This window comes from Ostrea edulis, chromosome 2 (genome assembly GCF_947568905.1).
Source record: "Ostrea edulis chromosome 2, xbOstEdul1.1, whole genome shotgun sequence".
Classification (NCBI taxonomy): Eukaryota; Metazoa; Mollusca; class Bivalvia; order Ostreida; family Ostreidae; genus Ostrea; species Ostrea edulis.
Genome location: NC_079165.1, coordinates 94,457,424 through 94,483,573, shown reverse-complemented (window position 1 = coordinate 94,483,573; position 26,150 = coordinate 94,457,424). Strand labels below are relative to the sequence as shown.

Genomic DNA, 26,150 nt, shown 5'->3' with positions numbered 1-26,150 from the left:
ATCTCCTCTTCCTAGAATCGATCGCCCACGGATCCCCACAGTATAGTCGGGGGAAGGGCTTATTGAAGATAGCTTGCTATTCTTCATCTGTGGTCGATCGACCCTCGGATCTCCCTCAGTAAAATTGGGGAGACGTTCTCGTTCTCACGAATAAATATTTAAAAATATCGTCCAATCAAAATAATCGTTATAGTAAAGGAACTCTTCTGTTTTCAAAGGTAGCATTAATTTAACTTTGCTATCACAACAATTGTATACCGAAATTGGGCTTAAAGCGTCTTGTTGATTGGACAAATTCCCTCAAGGTGTACTCTTAGCACCCAATCAAATTGCCTCATTAATTATTCATGAGAACGAGCGAGTAGGAGTGAATTGACCCACGGGTGATGGAGAGAGGAACGAAGCGTAATCAGCCATGGGTTTCCGACGATGTGATAGATTAGGAACGTGTTCGAATGCATGCGCAGTAATACAAGGCGTGACCGTAGGAAGCCCTAAAATCGATGTTGTGAGTAAGGTCATTGAAAGCCAGTCTCACGAAGTGCACGTAGCACAATTTTTATGCCCCCGCCACAAATTAGTCGGGGTATATAGTTTTACCCTTGTCCGTCATTCCAAGACACCCAGTTTTTCCGGACTTTTTTCTAAACCTCTTGATATATTGAATTGATTTTTGTATGCAAGTGTATATGGATGAGTCACAGATCAGGTTTGAATCTTGTTCTGGTTTGTTGAGTTTTGATGGAGTTGTGCCCTTTTAACATAGCGTCCTTCCGAAACGAACGGATTGATAATTTTGTCATCTGTAGGACGTCCGATAACTTTATCCTGTGAGGTTCGACTGCTCATATACATATCACATAATTGTCACAACTTTTTTCTGGTCTTAAATTAAAGAAAAACAAACTACAAAATATTCCAATATGGACGGCTTTTAATACACCTAACTAAACACTGAATAAACTTTATTGAGGGTGTTTAGATTTTTAAATATACATGTACAATGCGCTTGTCAAAACGAAGATCTACTCTTTTGACAAAATTACTCCCTTAATTTTCCCGGATACTATATTTTGAAACAAAAGATTAGGGTTTACGTAAAGCAAGTTTATCAGTGTTAAATTAAATTTTCTAAATTATGTTTAATGTAACAAGATATGTTTGTGAAACACTGATGACCCCCGTATGGAACCAAACTGATACATGTAATGAGGAAGGTAAATGTTTCAAAAGTAGGTAAAAGGTGATCGCCATGAGGTCAAAAACCTTGGTACCCAAAGAAAAATCTTGTCAGAAGGAATACACATGTGAAATATGATACCCCTATCACCATTCACACAAACGTTATGGTCAGGGTTAAACGTGTTGTGGGCAAACAAACAGACCAACAACTATAGGCCTCTGAATCTACGATTACGGTAGCATAAAACTATAAATAATCAATGTGGTGTTCTAAAACATCAACCTAATTTAAGTTTAATTTGTTTGATATTGTGTTCTCTACCAAAATAACTATGGCAACAAAACAATTTGATGAAAGGTGAAGATAACGAACAGTGGTCAATCTCATAACTCCTATAAGCAATACAAAACAGATAGTTAGGCAAACACGGACCCCTGGGTACACCAAAGGTGGGATCAGGTGCCTAGGAGGAGTAAGCATTCCCAGTCCACCGGTCACCCCCCCCCCGCCTTGAGCCCTATATCCTGATCAGGTAAACGTAGTTATCCGTAGTCAAAATCAGTGAGCCAGGAACGGCCTAACAATCGGTATCAAACACATCTCATGCCTGATTGAAACTTCCGTAAAATTGATTGTGTATTGTTTAACGTTCCTCTCGAGAATATTTCACTCGTGTGGAGACGTCACCATTGCCGGTGAAGGGCTGTAAAATTTGGGCCTATGTTCGTCACTTACGGCTTTTGAGCAGGGTGGGATCTTTATCGTGCCACACATGCTGTGACACGGAACTTCAGTTTTTGCGGTCACATCCAAAAGACCGCCCCATTTAGTCACCTCAAGCGAGGGATCCTGAGGACCTCTTCTAACCCGGATCCTCACGGGATGAAATTTCCAAATTGAAACGATATAAAAATTGATAATCTCATACCAATTAAACATTCTTCAAAATCGTGAGATCATATTTCCTAATCTTCTAAAGAGTTACTCTCATCAGAATTCCTGCTTAATGCCACCTCTTGGTTTACATTTCTCCCTAGATAACAATCAACGATCTCACTCCATTTTCTTGACAGATGGGATTTGTATTGTCAGTTTCGAAAATAATTGGTTTCTTTACAACTTTTCTGATACTAATTGATGATAATTAGTACCAGTTCGTATTTCCTGAAGGAAAGGCAAACATCACAATTAATGTTTGTCATCACGATTCGTTTCTCACCACGAAGACTTCTTATATAGAATCGGTTTTGTGGATTTTGTTGGTATATGGCTTAAGCGGAGTATATACAATTCTGTCAGGCCTGTTCTTTATACAGTATTCACGGATATTTCCTTTGTAATACTCTAAAATTTCTTATGCAGCTGAACGATGTATCGAAACAGTTCAGCAAGAAATGTAATTTACTTGGGGTAAAACGGATACTATGTTTCAAAGGCTACAATGTTACATGTAAATTGATGTCTTTTTACGAAATGGTACACTGAAATGAATTCGAAGATTTTGTAATGAATGTGTGTAGATTTAGAAACTCGTAAACATAGTACATGTATTTCAAAACACATTCAAGGAACCTGTAAATATCTCTTCGATTTGGGGGGTGGTTATGTTGTCATTGTTCAGAATATATCTTAAAAACCACAAATTCTTCAATAAGCATATTTACTATTTCCCACCATTCAGTGTGCCCTGCAGGTGGTATTAGTCCGTTAGTACAGTTCTAGTTTATACTCTTAAAGGAAAAAATTGATTATGTTAAATGCAAGATAGGAAATTTGGAACTAATGAATAACCAAGAAAGAATACCTTTAAATATATTAATTCCGGGGAGCTTCCTGATATTAAGGCTGATAGGTTTTTATGCTCGACAAGCTATTACGAGTTAGGATATTAAAATGGGATACCTCAACATTTTTCAGAATATATCATTGAATGTTCGATAAAATGAGAACATTACTATCTATAATCTGCGTCACCTGTAAGAAATATTGACTATTGAGTTTTGAATGACATCAACAAATATTGACTTTTGCGCTAGGAATGACAACAATGAAGCTGCAAATTGTAAGAATTTGAGTGCGAAATAATTGCTGTAAACAATTTACTATAAAGTAAAATCAATAATGATTTTATATTTTATTATCGTTTCATTTAACGGCTAATCATAAAACAAGACTGCATTGCACTTCAATCAAGATCTTTCAGCACTAAAAGTAGCTTAGTATTGATAACGTACTTGTATAGTGAAAAACAGAAGGTGCGAAAACTAAATTTTCATCAGGAGGTGTCACAGTTAGTTACCAAAATAGCATGTTGTCGTGTTTTATTTCATAGATGCGAATTCACTTACATTATCTTTTAATCCACGAATTGCTATTGTGGAAGTGCGTCACAAAAGCGAGAGGATTGCCTAGCAACAGCTGGCATCAGAGGCTGAGGACACCTGGTGAACATACAGGTGAAACTTAGCAAAGGATCTATTGATTCGTTCGAGGCGGCTATAATAACCGTTTGGCTACGTTGAAATAAATGATAATTAATGGGCAACTATTGGAGTCAATCACATTTTTCGCATTGTGCTCTCAGGATCTGTAGAAAGACACACGGTTAATGACAGAAATTCTCGTTTTCCTCCCGTATTAGTTTGAACGCATTAATGCTGTGAAATGTATGACAGACTATATTGTAAATATATTGAGTGACGAGATCCCTTGATATTTAACAATCTTACACGCTGTCATGGGGAACGCATCGTCGATAGAACCAACCAAGACGATTTTCTTGGACATTGATGGGAAAAAAGAAAAGGTATGTTGATTTTCGTCTATCTACTCAATATTTTTTAAACAATACTTTACGAAAATTTCTCCATAAATCTGTATCAGATGTAAATAAAATTTTATGACAATTCTTATGCAATTATTCGACGCATATTTATATCTAACATAAATAATGCAAGGTAGAAAATTAAATAAACAGAAAGTCGATCGGTCAACAAGAAATATCTTTTGGACAATTACAAAAAGAAACGGATAAACTTCACAAATGAACTAATCGCATTTAATCACGACTAAAACAATTTCTTTAGTTGGTCCGTTTCAATTTATTGAGAGATGTGTGATGCTGAATGGAAGGTGGTTTTCTCTAATTGACTATTTTGTATTGTCAATGGGTGTATTAATACAAATGTATGTACTCAATGGCAATTAATTATTGTTAGCTTATCAAGGACATGTGTATATGAATTATTAATCGATGTGTTAGAAGAGCTGCACTATGTTGAATCCTTCCGAATTTTTTAAAGCAAGGAATGAATTGTTAAAAAATACTCTGAAATACATTTATTTGATAATTAAAAGATACAGGAAAGTTACACTAAACTGTATTAAACATGGTACGGTACTTAAATTTATCTTTCAACCCATTGCATTATTTAAAAATGTGTTCCTTTGATAATTTGGAGTGAAATCAATTATTTAAGTAAATTAAACGTGAGAGATCCCGGTTAGTCGAACAGTTTTTTTTATGAAAAAAGAACAGTCTTATTCTTGATCGATATCAAAACAAATTACAAAAAGAAATTAACTGGTGTTAATATTGATACCTTCTGTAAGTCCCATGTCTTATGCTTTCTAAAATGGTACCCTGGAAGTAATAATAAATAAAAGTTCTCAGTAGGAGTGGTTATAATCCTTATGTGAAACAACCATAGACTTGTGCTCTTTTCATCTTGCTTTACAGAGAGTGGTGTAAATTTTATATTTGAAATTAATATTTTTTCCCCCCGTAACGTTGTATCTTTTTGTGCAAGAACGGATTATTATAGATACACTGTACACTGCAAAACTTGAATTTGATATATGTTTTGAAGTGTTAATTAAAAATCTTAAGCACTGGAAATATGAAAGTAGAAATTTGTTGATTTTTAAGAACAATGTCATGTAATTGTTTTTCTCTCGCTCATGTAGAGCACAAACACATATACAAGGTATGATGTAGGTTGTGTGTTCATTAGAGATTATTTGAGGCATTAGAAATATCAATTAATAAGTCGCCCAACCGAACATCTTTGTAACCATCATTTGTTTATCATTGTTTTGAGCAGTCGCTATGGAAACGCGACTAGAATATTGACTTTGTTATCATGTTCTTTGATCTCATTAGTCACTATGTTAAGATTGTAGATAATATAATCTTTAATGTTTTCTTTGACGTGACATAATGCCAATAGAGAGTGATGAAAATTTAAAATTCATTCGGATTATTGACATATCCGCAATTTAAAGTTTCAATGTATTGTTATTTTCCTTTAATTGCATTATTACTTTTCACTTGAAAGTGAAATAAACAAAACACAAACTGGAATCATCAACGACCGCAGCAGCTTGATTATAATATAAGTATAAATACATATACTAATTGTATACAAATGAAATTGGATAGAATAATATTTTATGTAACACCTATTTTGGTATTTTTAAAACACCTATTCACTTCTTTATATAGCCTGGTTCATATACATGTAACGTATAAAACAGGTTTTCGAATGAAAACCTTGTAATTCCGAAAAAGTAATTTATTACTGTAACAGTAGAAAATGATTTCTATCTAATTCTTTCCTCAGATTATATTTATCGTCCGTCTCTTACACTATCTTCATCCTCATATATTTTACGCAGTAGACAAATCATCTGATGGTATCCTGTAAAGTGCAATGTTTTAAAATGTTCATTTTCATCTAGGAGACCATCTAGGAGGGGGGGGGGTGTTGTTAAAACGACGTTTTCCTACAAAAACTGCCTTCCCAGAAAGAAAATTTGAAACGTCCTTTTATTTTTACACACAATAACCTTTTCTCCAAAACTCCTTTTGAAGCGGAATTTATTTTAGAGATTGGCGATGAATTTATTATATGAAATACATGTAAGGGCTCCATGAACCACATACTCACCTCAATATTTTATGCTGAATTTGGTACATGCATATTTATGCAAATCATAGGATGACTATTGTGACTTCTTCCCTAGTGACCGGAGTAGGATATATTTACAGACAAACAATAGAGGGTATTGCAGTCTTGTGGTACATGTATAGCATCTACAGTAACTGTATACATATGAGAAGGTGGTTATGTCGTGATCTGTTGGCCAATATAACAAACAAATAATAAAAAAAACTTTACCAACAACAAATACTTATGCTGTTCGAATTTTTTGTCCGCGAGAAAAGATTCATTATAGTCTATACGCATAATATTTACTGGTTCTACACTACAGATATAAACATGCGTAACAGTTACCTTACATCATCGAAGTATTCTCTTTACAAACATGAAACAAATGCATTTCTGATAAAAACATGTTTATGTAAATAGTATGCGAAAGGAATCTTTAATTGCTACAAAATAGAAAATGTCCTGACAGATGTAAAGGATTCAATACATAGTAAAATATACATAACAACCAACAGTTATATCTCTAGCAAAACACTGTACAACTATATCTTTCATATTTGCTTATTTGTAAATTAACGGAGTGTGGAGGACAGTTCTGGTGTGATATTACGTCAGATCGAGGTGAAAAATAAGAAACAGGAGTCATATCATAACATTACAATAACTGAGATGTTATTTTGTATTGGAACAGTGGAAAAGAAACAAGAAAAAAAACTAAAAATAACTCTGCTTTGTTTTTAGGTTATGTTCAGTAGACATTGTGGTTCCAGGGATATCCACGACCTGATTGCACATGCAGCCGGTGTGAGTCGGTAAGTCATTTCTGGAAAAAAAAGCCCGTTTTCAATCTTTAATTTAATGAAGATTGAGAGTCTTTCACACCGGCATTCGTCATACCGCGCGTTGTAAATCCTCTTCTTGTGGGTATCTTGGTTAGAACAGGTCCTCAAAACTCCTTGCTTGTCGTAAGAGGCGACTAAATGGGGCGATCCTTCGGATGAGACCACAAAACTGAGGCCCCATGTGACAGCACATGTGGCACGATAAAGATCCCTTCCTGTTTAAAGGTCATAAGCGCCGAGCATAGGCCTAAATTTTATAGCCCTTCGCCGGCAGTGGTGAAGTCTCCATTTGAGTGAATAATTCTCGAGTTAAACAATATATAACCAACCAACCATCAATACACCAATCAGGAATAATCATGGATGGCGTTAATGAAGAATACATGTAAAATATCGTCAAACGACTGACTTCCCTTTGAAACACAAAAGTAAAAATTACGAAATATCAGCCAAACATTCCTATTCTTTTTACTGTTAAACAGAATAGACCAGTGTGTTCACGTGCCCGATTGTCGATCTGTAAATCGTGGGTTCTAGTCTTGGATGGATTTCAAATGTTTATTCCAGTGTAATGATTTAAGTTGGAATTCAAGTTTTCTTTTTGAAATAGGATTGTACATATCTGCCATATTCCTCTTGTGTGTTATTCATCCTTTAAGCAATACTAGCTGTAACTGATGGTAAATATGTTGGAAAATAAAAGAACAAATATTGAACATATTTGTGATTAAATATATACAACTTTTAAAATAGAATCAGAGTGAATCTGAAGCAATAAACCCGTCAAATTAGCAAAAAATGTCGATTTCCTGTCTGTAATTCCTACTCGTAAACTCCGATGTGCATTGACCTTGGAGGTCCCCAGTTCGGAAAAAAGCGAAAGAGAGGTACTGAGCACGTGTCAGATTTGTAAACAATTTAACATGTCAATTTTATAGAAAATTCACTATCAAAATTGTATTTGAGTTGCACATTTGCGTAATTATTACTTTCTTACTCTTGTAGTACTTCTTGTCATTCATGAAACGATGTGATATTTTAAACAAACGGAACGTGTAGTTATTCACGTCATAGAGTTCTTGAAAAGTGTCGGTAATGTCGGATTATCCGATAAAAGTAGTAAATGTCCGACACAAGTTACCTAATTGTCGGTCCTGTTGGCCGATATAAGATTGGGATCGAAGTCCGTTTTTTACCGGGGAAAATGGCGGCCATGTGGCCCATAAATTTTCAAACCGATGCTAAATCCGGCAACACATTGAAACGTAAACGTGAGGAATCAGTTGTGAGGAACTACGAGGAGAAGAGAAAGCGATTGTATCTCCGCCTGGCAATCTGGGAGACAATGGCTTTTGTTTGCAGCGGTTTTACCTACTGCTTGGTGACACAATCTGCTCAAAGTCGATACTAACGAAAGACCAGCTACACCCGGGCAAAAGTGAGAGAAAAAGTAGTTACAACGATTGCAGAGGAAGATGAGAAAGAAGTTGAGAGGAATATACAGGATAGAGAGAAAATGGAGGATGAGAGAGAAGTGGAGGGTGAGAGAGAAATAGAGCAAGAAAGTGACTCTGATAGTGAAAGTGAGGAAGATTCATTCAGAGTGTAAGGAAGATAAGAAAGGGTATGAAAAGATAATTTACAAACTTATGGCTGAGATGGAGATTGAATACAATTACACATGTAGTTGATTTTAAATAAAATTTATGAAAACCTCAAAAGCGATGCATTTTTATCTGGACTGACAAAATTTTGTTTGGGCTGACACTGTTTCTAACAGTGTCAGACCAAATGTCCGACACTTCAAAAGAAATTTCAAGAACTCTAACGTCAGTTTCCATCTTTGTATACGACGTCGGGCTCAGCAACCCAATTATGTTCGGCAGTCATCGTTCCCATGTCCGTATATACGACGCAATGGCGGTTTATACGAAACGCTCATTGTAGGTATGCTCTCAAACAATATTCCCTTGTTTATTTTGCTGAATATTTCTTCGAATCTTGGGTATTATTGGGTAGTTTTAAAAATGCCGTCAGTCACAGCTTCTGTTGCTTTAATTAAGAAGATAGTAATACGTATTATAGGGTCTATAGATTTTTGGGGGGGATGAAGTGTTGATATAATGTTTCTAAATTTTATCAACTGAGCCGTTCCGCACAAAAAGGACCTTGAATAAGTAATTCAGTGCTAGATTCAAGTATGGGCTATAGAGAACAATCCATCAAAATATTAGAGCAATACCGATTGTCGTTAAGATATTACATTCAATGAAAGATGACAGCTAACTGGTGATTGGCAATCATGACGTCCGTCTTTACAAGTATGCAGAAATAAATGATGTCATGTTTTCATTATGACGCTTTAAAACAGTGTTGGATAAATCAAGGGTCTTTTCGTTTCGTTTGTGGAGTTTCATGTTTCTTTTTATTACGAAATAATAATTTTAAAAGATTTTGTTTTCACTGGAATATGAAATGGGAACGGTTTCTGGTGAAATCCTTATATGATCACATTTAATGCCACAGCGGAGAGTTTAAGAAATTGTTCACTTACTGAAGGTTTTGTGATTACGTACACTCCACACAAACCCTTGACGAATGTAGCTATTTAAATTTCGGGCTCAAGCTTTACAATGCGCAATATGCTAAAAAAAATAAACTATCCAATGAAATGGTCTCTTTTCAAAACGTATTTCGGACTGAGCGCAAAGATAGCTGATCTGTATCGTCTAGAGAGAGAACACGGCGGTATTCGGTTAAGTTGATATTGCATATGCGACAAGAAGTTGAAGAACTTGCCATCATTTGTTCGCAGTCATCATTGTTTACGTCTACGTCGTGTTTTGAATGATAACCGTATTTTGATTGGCTACATTGTACGACTTGGACCCAATGAAATGTGGAGGGCACGTAATCACAAAACCTTGACTTGTGAGGAGAAATGAAATACAACCTTATATAACACTTATAACTAGTGGCACAGCCAAGCCCCTGTTATACCTCGTCAGTGGAAAGTGGATTGGAAAAGATATTTGAATTTAGTACTTTTACGATTGGTAAAATGCACTTTTATGTCACCGTGATAGGAGATTTGGGGCTATTAAATTAATCTTTGGTCTGAATGCAAACTTTTATTTTCAGGAATAACAAATATTATTCCCGATAATTGTTAACTTGTTTATTATTTTTGTAAACATGTATGCCATACGACATATGGCTTCAGCAATTAAGAATATATAAATAGACTAGGGAATTTTCAGCTTTTTCAGAAATCGCGAAACGGTATACATGTATAGAATGATTTTGTACGACTATGACTGTATGACTAATGTCATGCAATATGTCACTATGTAAATCTTTTCACCTCTCCTACGTAATCTGGTGGTCCGAGATTGTCCTACTTTCAATGTTGTATTTTTGTTTTATCTTCACCTTTTCATTGAATTATACACAATGTAAAACTTATACGGTACCAATTTTGGTGCACCAGATGCGCATTTCGACAAATAATGTCTCTTCAGTGATGCTCAACCGAAATGTTTGAAATCCGAAATACCAGTAAACTAAGAGCTATTTTAGGGAAAAACAGAGTGCCCAAAAAGTAGAGTCAAAGTCGTCAAAGGATAAGAGCTATGCATGAGGGAGATAATCCTTAATTTTGAAATGAATTTCTAAATTTTATCACAGCGATTAAATATACATCCGTATTTTCAAGCTAGTAACGAAGTACTTAGCTACTGGGCTGTAGAGACCCTCGAGGGCATATATGCATGCATATATATATATGCATATACATGCATTTGTAATTATCTACATTTGCAATAATGTTTATGGAAGACCAATGATCATACAAGTCATCTCAAAGCACAGGCACCTGAAGTGTGGGTAACTGGTATAGATCTTATGTACATAACCGTCCTTCTAGAATGAAATTATTTTTTTTATACAGAACCAATAATTCATCCATAATATGTGTTATTTCTCCACCGATTACCCTCATAAGTCGTTCTGAATAGTCAGTTTCTACCTTCTGTAAGTTTTTGAAATGACCACTTGTGAGGTACTAATATAATTATTAGTATCGGCGGGGAAACAGCATTTTGGATATTATTGGTTCTGTATAAAATAATTTCGAGTCATTCTAGAAGGGGGGGGGGGGGTATGTACGTAAGTTATATACAAGCTATCCACACTTCAGGTGCCTGTGGTTCAAAGCAGGAAGGCCGATCAAAGTCCTCCTTGAATACGTACGGAGGTTTTAATTAGGAGTTGGGGAAACACGGACCTCTGGACGCACCAGATATGGGATCGGGTGTCTAGGAGGAGTAAGCATGCCCTGTCGACCGGTCACATCCGCCGTGAGCCCTATATTTTGATCAGATAAACTGTAGTTAATTCAGTGTGTAAATTGATATCAAATACGTCAGACAGCATTGGACCCAATGACTGGTTGTATTGGCAAACTATATCGTTATAAAGACCGTATAATCTGCGAAATACTAAACGAGACTGTTAAAACCACAACTTTCTGTCAGTAACCTGTTTTTCATGCTCCTCAAAGATAGGGGCTTGGTAGAACATTTACTTGATCCAGTAAATTATGTATGTTTGTAAGGGTTTTTGTGACGTTTAGGAATCCATATAATCAGGTTGATAGTCCCAATATATGAATCGTCCAACCTCGATCAAGACCTCAGTCTCTTCATCAAAATCTTGAATCTACATCTAGACGACCCATTTTCCAACTGCACGACTTTTATCTGGGTCAATCGAGCTGAATGCCATTAAGTATAGCGGGCTATTGGTACAATTGTATCAATCTAAAATGAACACTTCCGGTCAAAATGCACACGCAATTAATGACAATTCTAAAAACATTACTGGTATGGAGTCTTTTAAAATTCAGTTTTTATTTCTTAATTTTAATGAAATAAATATCCAAACCCACAAAATTGAAACCAAATTATATGTACACAGGAATATATAGGGGAAAAGTTCCCGGAAAACCACCTTTTTTAAACATCTTTGGGGCTATAATTGCGGGTTTGTACACCCTAGCCTGGATTTGAGCACATGATCAATCTGTATATTTATCTATAGTGTATATCCTCTGAACTGTATTTATATAACTATATGTTTTTCTAGGTCAAATATTCGTTTAAGTTTTTCAATGACAAAGAGCACGGAAGCATGAGCTCCATGTGACCCCCTTATTCTTTTTATACTTATTCTTTGAAATAGACTTAAAAACCTTGAAACCTAGTGAAAACTTGTTTCAAGATGATGTCTTATTACAAGCACATAATCATGTTAACGAATTTAAGTCACTAGCATCGTCACAGACTAACAAATCTTTTATTTCAGAAGAAAATGGCATATGCTTTTCAACTTTTACATATACTTTGCTTTGGAAATCATCAAGTACATATTTGCCAATGTATCATTTTATGCCAGGTTGCATGCGATAATGGAGTACAAAATTTGTAAGTTTGAGAGACAAGTGTGTGCTCTTCATTTTCTTAAGCAGCATATGCTTCAGATATGTCAATGTTTGAAAAAAATGAGGAAATCCCTAATTGACGTTAACTTCTCAAAAGGAGGTCATTAACACTTACTCTTACCTGATATAGTTTTTAGTACTTTTAAATATAGCATTTGTATGATACGTGTTGGGAAAGAAATCACACGTTTGGAAGCAATGGTAAACGCAAAGAAGTTTTGCAACCGGAAGGCCTGGATTCGATTCTTCAACATCAAACCAAAGAGCGTAACATAGGTACTGTAGTGACTGTTCCATTGTCAAAAAGCTGGAAATGATAGTCACAGGTCTCTCGGGGGAGATTTCATGCCATATGCCAACCTGACTTCATGACGACCATTTGAATAAAGTTGGATATACAATGTATGTTCATGTTTTCACAGAGGGTCTGACTTTTTTGCAGACGTGAGCCATACGAAATATTTTGATCACAGAAGCTCACGAGCTTTTGCCACTGGTGAGGGAGAAATGAATCTATTTCAAACAACTCAAGACCATCAAGATCTCTCAACTTAATAAGAAGAAACGCATTGAAGATTAAGAATATAGTACACAATTCTGTAACAGTATAATATAAAACTCAGAATGACAGATAAAGTGGGGTCGATAAAATACAGGCTCGTAACATCGTTTCTCAAAATGACGAGTGAGGGTTGACTAAACACTTCACAAGCAAAAACGGCACTTAAGCCTAAACAAAATCCTAAATCGCGATTGTATATGTGTGCGTGTTCTATGGTTCCTCAATGCAAACTCAAACTCAATTTTCTATTGTAACCAACAAGTGGGCATCTTGGCATGCAAAACTAACAGAAAAAGTAATTGTCAAACAGGTGAAGCCCTTTGCTACATTGTACATGTGTATGAAACTTTACATGCAAGATAAACTAGGGAAAAGTTGGGTAGGAGGCTACCATTTGGGTTTACGTGTCTGTCTTATCTCTACCAATTTCGTTAAATAATAAATAAAAAATTGAATACGTTTACATATAAAGTATGGATTTATCTTGTATGTTGCAACGTGCGATCTCTATTCTCCTGTGACACGAGGGTTGTACATGTATGTGGTAGTAGAAGAGTGTGTGACCTTGCAAAATATGTACACATTAAGTTCTTCTGCTCGGCGTAGATTCAGCTTGGATAATGTTGTTATTTAAACTTCATATACATTCAATATCGAATCATCATTGTATTTCTAACGTGGAAACTTCATACGAAGGTGTAAAATCAAATTTCCTGTATGATTACAGTGCTATTCAATTAATTTCTCAGTACGATATATAAACTGTACGGATAGTAGCATTTCAAAATCATTAAAAGCCACACTTTCCATTCCTTTTTTTTCCTCCAAGTAAACATTGCTTTTAATTGAGATCCATCACACCTATTAGGACTGTTTTGCTGGTATGTGGTATATGTCCCTTTCGAATTTTTTAAACTCCTGTAGAGACGTCACCAGTTCTAGGTGAAGTGCCACGTATTTTGACCTATCCATGGTGCTTACGGCCACAGTGACCGTTCCTAATCTTCCCAACACGTGACACTTGACCTCTGTAACTGTTAGTTCTAATGCCGGAAGCCTGGCCAAGAAAGAGTCACCATCTACGATAGGTTTGACGCGGCTCCATGGTCTATAACCCGGTATAACCACCAAGCTACATATGTACCGCGACCGGTCATTGGGAGGTGAACCGTTGTGATTTGTAATGTTAATATTCTGTCACGCCATGTAAAATGTTAAGAAAGCCATATGAATAGAATTAATGAAAAAACAAACAAACAAAAACTACGGAGGTTCCCGTTATCATGTATTACCAATAAACACATAGCAAACAACAACAATCCCTGAACAATACCTCATTAACCACTCGAAGTCGATGTTGCAGAATATTAAGAAAATACTCTGTTTTGATGACCTTCATTGTCTAATTGTATCATTGCTACAGGCATTCTGGTGTATATTGTGCAAATATTACAGAGGTTGCATGTTAGGTGAATCCCTCTGCACACAAATATCGAGGGGAATGTCAACGTCGTTTGTCTTAGTGATGCCTCTACGTTGTCAGCAAAACATATTAGGCTAAATGAGAATTGGACTAGAAGAAAACTGCCCTTACTGTCTACGTTCATCTTGCCACATCCCGAAGCCATTTCCCTCCCTAATTGATAAAAAATCACCATATCGATTTGGATGACAGTGGTAATCAGCACAATCTAGATGATTATTATCGAATAACTAATATCTTAATGAAGAGAATTACTCGAGGTATTATAGACTGTTTTTCCTGCGGCATGTTGGCTTATCAGGATTATTCAATCCATCTTAAGTTTATTCTCAAATGCACAAAAAAAGCGTTTGTTCATTCTCTCCACAAAGATCTGCAAGTCAAAAGACAATTCATTAGAACTGGAAATTTCGTAACACTAATATTGAAATGAAATTGGGAGGAAGGTTGACGATATCGAATTAGTGTGTGTGTGTGTATATATATATAATGATAAAAATATCTTAAGAGCCTCTGGAACACAAACATGTTTAGCAGATGAAATCTTTGTAAACAAAAATGTTGATATTAATTGGTATGGAAAATATGACGTCGTCAAAATTGGCGTCGCAGATATCAAACAAATATTTCCGGGGGCCATTGTCCTAATTTTGTGAAACTCATACTACGCTTATATTACTCTGTATAAAAACCAGAGGTGGATTTCAGAATAAATGCATCTTAACAAAAATACATGCATTGGCAAGAATATCTTTTTAGGATTATACACTGTGGCGTTTCCTTAATGACATAAACATCCTTTTTTGAACTGGGATGTTCACTTAAAAAGAGATAGACTATTGATAATGAAAGAGAAAGTTAATGCTAGGACAGCCATCAATTGTGTCATTATTGCCATGGCCACAGTGCCAAATGAGACTGAAATGGGGTGTATTATCACCTTAACATTGTGTGTAGAATATGTGATAAATAGAAGATAATCTATGAAGGCCTAACGTTTTGTGTTTTTGTTTGAGACAAGTGCCACGGAAAAGTGTACACAGGCATAATGGATCAATGAAACAACATACAGCAGATGCAAAAGAATGTACACTATTTATAAACTATTTTTGCTTGATTTTGTTTGATAAGCTCATAAACTTTAGACATGTATTGACTACACAAACGAAACATAAATTCATTTACCAAAGAACAAGATAACCTACTGACGCAAGCTTCAAATAGGCCGCAGAAACTAGAACAAGATAACCTACTGACGCAAGCTTCCAATAGGCCGCAAAAACTAGAACAAGATAACCTACTGACGCAAGCTTCCAATAGGCCGCAGAAACTATCACTTGTAACTACAGGTTCTCTATGAGTGAAACAGCATAAGAGGGCTGGATGATCATGGCCATTTTTAAGACTATTCCTTTGTCTGGAAGAAAAACGCGGCAACAAACTGTTGAAGGCGGATCCAGATGCACACTGTTATAAGGATAAAAAACACTCCGATCACTTCCGAATAACTAGGGGATGCTTACTCCTCCTAGGCACCTGATCCCACCTCTGGTGTGTCCAGGGGTCCGTGTTTGCCCAACTCTCTAGTTTGTATTGCTTATAAGAGTTACATGTAGGAGATTGATTACTGTTCGTTATCTTCACTTTTTGTCTACAAATTCTAAAACTCGAGAAAAAAAAGTTGATAACATAAACTAATTACGTCTCATTATTATTTGATTGGTTATGTAAATCAACTCAGTATTCATTCCTTTCTTATAATTCTAAATGAGTATACCACACTTTAGACGGAGACAGTTTTGAATCTACATTGACCGTATAGTTCTTGTACCATGAAAGGTGAAGTTAAAATCGTAGAATGTAGTGATTTTACGCCCATACGAAATAGGCTTTTTAATAATGTGCAATCAATGATAGAACTTTTAACAAATATCGACAATCATATATTATACAATATTTACAAGATTGCGAGTTTTACAGAAAAATTTGAAAACTTTTATAATACAACTGTTTATATACACGAATTTTTTTTAACCTGTTTATATATTTTTAACTTTTATGTCCGTCGGATGGGACGTTAAAGGGTGTCCCGTGTCAAGGATCACAACCCCCTTGGCACGCAAAAGATCATTTCCCTGAAGTTCGAAAAAGAGTAGGCTCACTGGGGGCCATCAGGGAAACTCAAACACTCACAACCAAACATAATTCAATTAGTTAACCGCCGTAAAATGGCTGAAATATTGCCAAAACGGCGTCAAACTCCAACCAATCAATCATAAATCCCACAAGCAATACATAATAGATAGTTGGGCAAACACGGACCCCTGGACACACCAGAGGTGGGATCAGGTGCCAAGGAGGAGTAAGCATCCCCTGTCGACCGGTCACACCCGCCGTGATCCCTATACCTTGATCAGGTAAACGGAGTTATCCGTAGTCAATCTCAGTGTGTTTATCAGGCGCAGTGTTGTGGATTCTGTATACAAAATTATTGCATCATTTTGATACACCTTCAATATCTATTTAAATATTACTGGTATTTAATTTGAACGTTAGTCAGATGAAACAGAAATGTCTTTTACATCAAAAATAACTTGTAAACAAATCCCGTAAAAATAATTTTTACCCCTCAGAAACACAGCCGAAATCTTAAAATTTATACCAATTAACGGCTCGTCTCTTGGCGGCCCGTAATAAAATTTTGGTTTGCATCATTGACTGAAATACGAATAATGAAATAAAGAAAAAAGCACCCCTAGTAAATCAATCAAATTTCTTTGTAGTAGTTATTCGATGCATATTGTCCATAATTGTTTTGAAACAAAATCTTTAATGTTTAAGTAATTTGATATTTGGTAAAGATTATCTGACAATGTGTAATGATAGTTTTACAACTACAGGTATGCCGAAATATCCCTCAGAGATTCAACCGGGGCTTTCGTGTCCCTAAACCCCACGATGCCGATAAACACACAAAGGTAGGTATTAATTAATATGCTGTAAATGGAGACAATCATGTCTTCATCAGGGGTTTTAGTTCAATTCCAAATTTAAAGAGTCAGTTGCACAAAGGCTTATTACGTTTATAACGATTAATCTGCTATTACATTTATATAACGATAATAAGATGTTAACTGTTAGGGAGATTTATGTTCTGTTCAACTGGGCGCCGGACATTCAAAATGACACAGGGTATACATCAAAAAGTTATGATTAAGAAATATTCCTGTACAAATTGTTCACGGAATATTCAAAATGTCGACAAACGGAGTTTAAACGTAATAGTGACAAACGATATACATGTACACGTACCTAGAAAGGTTGGTCTGAAAACGAAGACCGGTATGCATTGGAGTTCTGTGTGTTCATTTTTATTCTAAATAAAAAAGGCAAAACCAAATGATATATTATTTATACTGCCATATCAATATTTGCTTTCACTGACATTTTGAATTTATTGATAACAAATACACAGGAAATTACGCATCCTCCTCAGCAGCATTGCAGTGCAAATATTGACAATAACCTGAATTGGCTAAAATTAATGCAAAATGAGATCGCTTCACAGCAGTTCAATGCAATTCACATAGCAGTTGTATATTGCAAAGTAACAAAATCGATATAGACCGACTCAATCATGTTGTCAAATGACACATTTAAACCATTTCATACATGCCAATGATTCAATAAAAGGGAACTTCAAAATAATTATTTGTTTTGAATTGACGAACACTACGTTCTAATTACGTTTTTTTTTAAAGTATAGCCTGTTGGTTACTATTAAAACTTAGGTCTTTCTCAAACTCAGAATTCACGACTACACATCGTATCTGAAACGCCAGCTAAAGTAGCTTTAACAAATAAACATCGAAATTGCATAAAATTTTCTAAAAAACATTTGAAATTTATTTTGATCACAAATACACTGTTTTATTGTTTCAGCTCTCCATATAAGGTATCATCAAAAGAGCCGTCACCCACGACAGGTAAGTTGTCTTCGGGTTGTGTGCTTTTGTCTTGGGCAAATGCAACTTCATTTACACCTCACTATCATGCAATAAATATAAATTTCCAAATGTTTACTGGCAAATCCGATTCGAGTATTTTACATTCAAGAGTAACAATACACATTTTTACCGAACACAGCGAAGGATTTGCATCGTACATCAAAATTGCAGTGCCTAAAATTGTAAATAAAACCTCTTTCGCTTCTAAAGACTGTTAATTGACTTCCAAAAGTTGTCCCGCGTTTCGAAGATCTAACATTTGTTTATATGTCTAGTTTCATTGTAGAAACGGCACTGTTTTTCGCTATCATTAATGATTTTTTAAAATTGAGTTTAAATAGCAATTCTTCTAGTTGTATATTTTAAGTAAATACAAAAGGTCAATACACATTATCTATATCTATGTAAGGTGCTGAAACAGGGACTTTTGATGGCCTTGATCGATGTGAGAGATCTATTTCTTTCGTTGTAAAGTATATATTACCATGTTTTCCAATAGTCACTATTTGCAACAGTGCTATTTTGTTTTGTTTGTAAAGAAACGCTTACATTACAATACTTGATTTTGCGGTAAGACTACGGTTTATTATACAAAAACCACTTCCTATCTTATAGACACTTCTAGAATCAATTGTGGAGGCCTTAAAATCAAACATTTAGAAACCCGATACATGTACATGTATTCATTATTGATGTTCAAGAAAAAAAATTAATCATCTTATTAGAAAACGCCTATCAGTGCATTTAATAAGATATGTACATGTAATTAATGTCACGATCTGATTATAGTTTCTAAAAAAAATCACTCATTAGACTTTTGTATTGAAAATGCAATTTCATTTTCTGTCATTTCGCAAGTCTGATAAAATTTAAGGAAATGTTTTATGTTATACACTGCACCGAGTAATACAATGAGCATACGTAAACCTATTGGTGTCAATTAAATTTTTTTTTTAAAGTCGTACTAATGCGAATCAGAGGCATTATAACGCAAAGGCAAATTGTAATGACGCGAATGACGCATTAGAAAAGCGTAATAACGCGAATTAAAAGTTCACTTTAACGGTTAAAATGCGTTATAACACAAAGTAAGGAGTAATAACACAAATTAAAATGAGTAATAACGCAAAAGAATTGTGTATTGATGCGAATGAAAGATGCAACAGCGCAAATGGAAAAGTGAACATAATGAACAGCGATTAATCTCATAATCCTATATGGAATACAAAATTTAAAGTAGGGCAAACACGGACCCCTGGAAATCCATACGGATCCCACATATGGTGCTTAGGAGGTGTAAGCATTCCCTGTTGACATGTCACACATGCCTTGGGTCCTATATCTTGATCAGGTAAACGGGATATTCCGTAGTCAAAATCAACTTGAAAATAACAACCAAAAATTGTTATTAAATAAGTCATACAACATTCGACCTAATAACATATTTAATAATAACCATAGAATTTACGAAATCTGACTTTACACAAGACCACTGAAGCCATTGTAACATCAACTCATTTGTCAGTTACCTTTCTCGATTTAAAAATTGATCATACGTAGAACATGCTTTAGCGTATCGAATCAGTTCAGAGACCTAAATCCCATATGCTGGTGATAACGGAATTATGCGACATAAATAAGGAAAACTGGCGATAGAGAAGTTGAAGTCATTGAGTTGTTAGTTAGCTGTTAGCGTCTGATGAATTATCCAAATATGAAGTAGATTTGGAAAGATTCTGTAGTGTCTTTTATTTCGAGTTCACTGGGATATTTCCGAGCGACATATGAAAAAAGTGAATATCATTTTAGAGTAGATAAAAAGTCGTCTGCTTTTTTAAAAACAAAAACCCCTTTTAAACATTTATGAATCTGCGTTACATGTACATGCACTACACCTCTCATTCGCGTTATGACGCCTCTCTTGCGTTAGTACTCCCTTAGTTCGCGTTATGACGCCTCTCTTGCGTTAGTACTCCCTTAGTTCGCGTTATGACGCCTCTCTTGCGTTAGTACTCCCTTAGTTCGCGTTTTCATGCCTTTCTGTCGTGTTATTACGCCTTTATATCACGTTATTACGCGTTTAAAATAATTATCTTCTGTTTGAAATAATCCGAACAGGCATTCGTATGAGCATGCTAAAGATATCAAAAAGAAATTCAATGTAAGAGAAATAAGGTCAACACACACGAAAGTAGGACAGTCGGTGAAAGCCAGCAAACTTAGTACTTCTATTTTACTGTGCGTAATTTCCTGATGAAGGGATATGTCACGATATTTCATTTCTTGCCGTCTTTTGATCTCAGTGATCATGTACTGTGCAGCCTTCTACGGTGAATATCATTCATTTCTGACGATGATCCCTGCATACACCCTAAAAGTCGAAAGGACATAAACTTATTTCTCTATAAAGGGTTCGTTCGAGTCGTTAAAATTACAAGTTGTTGTTTTTTATACAAACGTAAAAGAACTAATTGTATGCTCTTTGATTTAAAATCGGTGATTCATATTGAATGCAACTAACATGCGTGCAAATATCTTACTTGGGTGGATGGAATACTGTGCGCAGTATAATTCAGGCATCTAACATTCCCATCCATACATTTTCTGATATTCAATTTCACCCTTCTTGTTGTGAGGAGTGGAGACGTTGTATGAATTTTATAAAATTGGAAAGTAATGATTAATTAAGTCACATGTGGAAATCAATATACTAATCTTTATTACTGATTTTCTTTGCAGGAGATGGAGAAGTATTTACCCAAGTTCTGTCACAAGTAGCAACCCAGTTTAACAAGTAATGTTGGTTTCTAAACAATAGGGGGAGATACTCAGTTGTAGCAATTGTTTGAACTTGAAGGTTCTCTTGATACGAAGATATCTGTAATCGAAGAGAATAGTCAGTTACTAGGTTGATATGTATACTTTCTAATGTGTAATTTTGAACTCAACATTTTATTCACTCACAGTCATTTTTCAAAAGAGGGGTGAGTTACATATATACTAAAGGGATTTCTAGGTTTTCAAGGAATGAATCAGTTAAATGCAAGATTTAATATTAATTCTCAGAATTCCTGAAAATGTATTCAAGTCATATGGGAAAGGAAACAAGTTTTAAATCGTCTTTGTATATTAGAAGAATTGAACTTAATTGAAATACTTATATCCGACCAGCATATCTAAAATCGAAAGAAATCCCAGGTATGCATGTCAATCGTTCATTATGGATTTCTTTACTTATATTCCTCTTCTTGCCTTTACACCCCAACGTGCTCCCGAGTACCAATATGTTCCGTTATGTTACAGATTATAGAAGTTTACGTTACAAAATTTACATTTACGATACCCTAATTATTCAGTGTACACATGCGCCTTCATCCGGGATCTTTTTCTCTCCTCACAGTTTCCTTGCTGTAATTTTTCCAATTATGTTTGAATTACTTATTCTGATCATCTTAAATGTCTTTGTGAGTCAGGTGTTACATTTATAAAATACGTCGACGATTTTAAATTAACAATTTTAATCAACATGAAAGTCATGCTACTATTTATATTCTTTCTTTCTTTATCTGTATTCTACTATATTGTAACATTTTATGAAGGGTTTTTAAAGTTGAGGAAATGAAGACCGACATCGCCACACGTTTGAGTGCTTTAGAAAGGAAAATGGAGCGTAAGTTTTTTGACAGAACAAAAGATTAATTTTGTAATATCCTGACCTACATGTTAGACGTTTAACATAGGCAGTGAATATTCCTTCACGAAACGCCCTGCACTAGAAGTAAAAGCCATGGGTGTTTCGGACATGACCTTGCTAACGGATGACGCAGTAGGTTTTTGACTCCACGAAGAGCTCTCACTGCTTCGGGCCTGAGCGCCAAGTATAAGTCAAAATTTGTGTCACTTCATCTACACGTAAAGCTGGTGACGTCTCTACATGAGTGAAGAAAAAACTCGAATTGGACATGAAACGATATATGAAAACATAATTATCATTTTCTTTTCTCTTATAAAGTTGATAATGAGCTATGGGTAGAAATAAAAAGTGAAGAAGGTCATGACACGAGGAACCTTCTTTCGTGTATTATATATAAAGTTGTATGAAGCAGTAAACTGATTTTGAACCAATTAGCAACTTATCACATTATCATGGAAAATAAAGGTATAATTAGAAATACTCGCAAGTCAATATTGTGTATGTTTATTAGTTGAAGGCTTGAAAGCAGTTGAAATCGAGAAGTGCAAGAGAGATATATCGGATATCAAAGATCAAATTTGGAACGCTCAGAAGAAATTTGTGGATTTCAACCGATTGAGGTGAGTGTCGGCTAAAACCCTTAATCTTAAAACATCCAACAAATATGACCTTTTTCATTCTTCGTAATAATTGATATACCGATATTAAATATAACTAGAGGGTAGTCATACGCTATTTATAGTTAGACGGTGTAAAGTCTTCGTCAGGATATAGTAATTGTTTCGTTGCTGGACTTCTGTGTGAGGAAGAGAACGGAAAAGATAATTGGATTCTAGATATTGATATTAAAGATCAATTTCAATCAATCCTAACTTGCCGATATCTGACTATTACATGTACTTCGTCTTGAAACATATGACGCTGCGCAATGTGATGAAACCCATTTAGATAGACACCTACATGTATTCATCTTGTTATATACAATGCACGAAAGGGAAAACGCCAATTTTTACCTTGATATTTTAAATTACTTTCTCTATCTCATGTAGAATCGTAGTTATGCTATATGCTGTAATATTGGGTGGAAAATAAAGAATTACTGATAAAATTGTAGAGCACTGAACCAAACATGTGTTTTATATCAATAGTGATGATACCCAAACAATCAGGTAAAGTATCATGTAAACTTTCACATCTAGCGCATACTGCCAAACCTCAACCATTATATTTCTTTTAGTTTTACATGCATATCACGACAAATTCTGCTAATAGACAAGTAGATGAAATGGATAGATTTTGTTAACAAGAACTTTTTCTAACCGAATATATCTCATAAAAATCAGTTTTGTTATACCGGGCTATATTGGTAGTTTGGAAATCGGAACCAACTGTTTTAAAATCTATATTTCATACCTACATGTAAGCAAATATTCTATAGTTGTTTAGAGTATCATTGTCATTTATTTGTGTAAAATAAAAAACTAAATTAGAAGCCTTATCCTTCTTTCAACAACTTGGCTAAAACAGTTTTGAAATTGCCAATGCGCACTGTGAAATTTTAGATATATATTCCTAACATTAGATCATGTCACCAATTACTGTACTTTATATCAATAGTGGTGATACTCAAACCGCCAGGTAAGGTACCCTGGAAATGTTCAGATATAACACATACATCTTAAACCCAACCATATTATTTCCATTTAATTTTCCTTAAATCTTAGAGTTCAGTTGAGTGCAAAATGTATTTTCTGCTCTCCCTGATTTCGACTCTTCTCAGCATATCTCTCTCTCCCTTCGTCATTGGTAGATCATGATTTACACGTATAATAATTGTTTAATTATCGTATAAACAATATAGATAAATGTTTGATATAGGATGATGTTTGTTATATAATTAGTAAAACTACGATAAAGTGCAAAGAAGGTTCTTTTTAAATGTGTAATGAATATGTCATAATTGATAACAAATATTTTCATGTTAGAAATATACCATAACTATTTGTTCCATATTTTGTTCATCATTCATATTTGTAATGTCAATCACTCATCATTTTTCTGGAGCAAACTTTACACTTTCACCCTTATTGGTTTGTTTAACCTTTATAAATCTAAAGCTTGCTGCGAACAGTTTTGTCTTTGTTTAGTTGTTCTGTAGAAAGTATTTAGTATTTTTTTCTTCTTTTTTTCTTCTTCTTCACCTTCAACGCATGCGCACATCCTTGGACAGACCCATATATGTCGGTAACACAGTTGATCATTTTTATAGTTCGTTGAGTGATGAGAGGAAGATAAGTTTAAAACGAGATGTCCCTTCATACCCTAAGGTAAATAGTTTTCATCCAGTCATTTGATGTAGCACTTTGCAACCTGTAGATCAATATGATATCGCAAGCACACAGAGTCACATGGGATTGTTTATGTTTGGGATATCATGGAAATAGTTGTCGATATACACATACTATCATGCATTCCACTCTTAAGATTGAAATTAACTAGCAGAAAATGTTAAAACAGTTTTTCTAAATTCAAGTTATTCTTTTCTCTCAGCATGATTAGTGTCTCTTTTTGTATGTATGTTCTGTTGTCGAGTGATATTTAATTATTCAGAACTTTGAAAAGTTGAAGGGGAGGGGGATTAAATCTGTAAATTAAAAATTATAGAATTGATAAAAATGGTATTCAGTTTTTATTTTAAAAGAATAAACTGTAAAAAGAGAGAGAGAAAAACCCAAAACCAACGACCCACTTTAATCTAAATTCCCGCTTTATCACTTTTGCATGCATGCAAGTTCCTGCTACATACAGGGATCCGTTTTTTCATTTTCTGTTGTGTAGTGAGTAACAAGGACAAAAATGCATTCGCAATCACTTCACACCAGTAATCAAAAGGGAGATGGTGGAAATTTTGCCAAGGAAATCAATGTAGAGGCGCTTGTTTTTAGCTCACATGAGCCAAAAGCTTATGTGAGCTTTCCTGATCAGAATTTGTCCAATGTCTATCGGCGGCGTTGCAAACCTTTCAAAAATTCGTCTTCTTCAGAACTAATGGGCCAATTGCAGTTAAACCTGGAACAGAGTACCCTTGGGTGAAGGGGATTCAAATTTCTTCAAATGAAGGACCATCTCCCCCTCTAGGGGAGATAATCAAGAAAAGACAAAAAATACGGTGGGATCATTCAAATGTCTTCTCAAGAACCAGAAAAGATGAAACTTATGTGGACGCTTCCTGGCACACTGAAGACTAAAACTGATAGCCCCCAGGGATATGGTGGGGCTGCAGTAGGGAATTAAAGTTTTTTACATTGGGATATGTAGGAAAATTCTTCTCAAGAAGAACAGGGTCATAATTAGTCATATTAATATGCACACATCTTCAGATAGGGCCGATTCAAGTTTGTTCAAATCATGGCTATCAGGGTAGGATGGGGCCACAAAAAGTGAACAATATCGGACATTTTTTAAAGAGATCATTTGTGCAATCATTAGTCATATTGATATGCATAATCTTAAGGTAATGCGGACTAAAGTTTAATGAAATTAATGCCCCATGGAAGGTCTGGGCCGCAAAAATGATTCAAATCTTTATATAGGAAAAATTTCAAATTTCCATATCAAGAAGAACAGTGTGATGACGATGTAATCATCCCCAGGTAGTGCAGATTCAAGTTTCTTTGAAATATGGTCTCGGGTCACAAAAAGGTAAAAAAATAAATAAATATAGGAATGCATGTAAAACATTTCTCAAGAAACACTAACCATGATTAGGCATATTAATAAGCAAGGATTCCAAGATAGCGCACATTTATATTCGATCAAATCATAACTTCTGAGCCTAGGATGGGGCGAAAATATGAATGTTAAGTTTTACATGAGAATATATAAAGGGGATTTAAAACTTTCTTTTCAAGAGCCTCAGGATGACAC

At 35.1% G+C, this 26,150-nt stretch overlaps 1 protein-coding gene across 8 annotated transcripts in view; it reads left to right on the top strand.

Moving 5' to 3' along the window:
- Positions 1–3,377: 3,377 nt before the first annotated feature.
- The window catches only part of LOC125680855 (high affinity cGMP-specific 3',5'-cyclic phosphodiesterase 9A-like), a 36,290-nt gene continuing 13,517 nt past the window's right edge, over positions 3,378–26,150 (top strand). For 3 of the 8 annotated variants that reach the window (XM_048920646.2, XM_048920642.2, XM_048920641.2), the window contains exons 1-10: positions 3,378–3,989; positions 6,877–6,947; positions 17,423–17,500; positions 18,465–18,508; positions 21,269–21,323; positions 22,129–22,199; positions 22,735–22,843; positions 23,372–23,392; positions 23,841–23,861; positions 24,493–24,550. In XM_048920646.2, coding sequence (XP_048776603.2) covers positions 3,921–3,989; positions 6,877–6,947; positions 17,423–17,500; positions 18,465–18,508; positions 21,269–21,323; positions 22,129–22,199; positions 22,735–22,843; positions 23,372–23,392; positions 23,841–23,861; positions 24,493–24,550 — 597 coding nt within the window. In that variant the 5' untranslated portion in view covers positions 3,378–3,920. The remainder of the gene's footprint in view (positions 3,990–6,876; positions 6,948–17,422; positions 17,501–18,464; positions 18,509–21,268; positions 21,324–22,128; positions 22,200–22,734; positions 22,844–23,371; positions 23,393–23,840; positions 23,862–24,492; positions 24,551–26,150) is intronic. The other 5 variants (XM_048920643.2, XM_048920644.2, XM_048920645.2 and 2 more) reach the window with 5 other exon arrangements.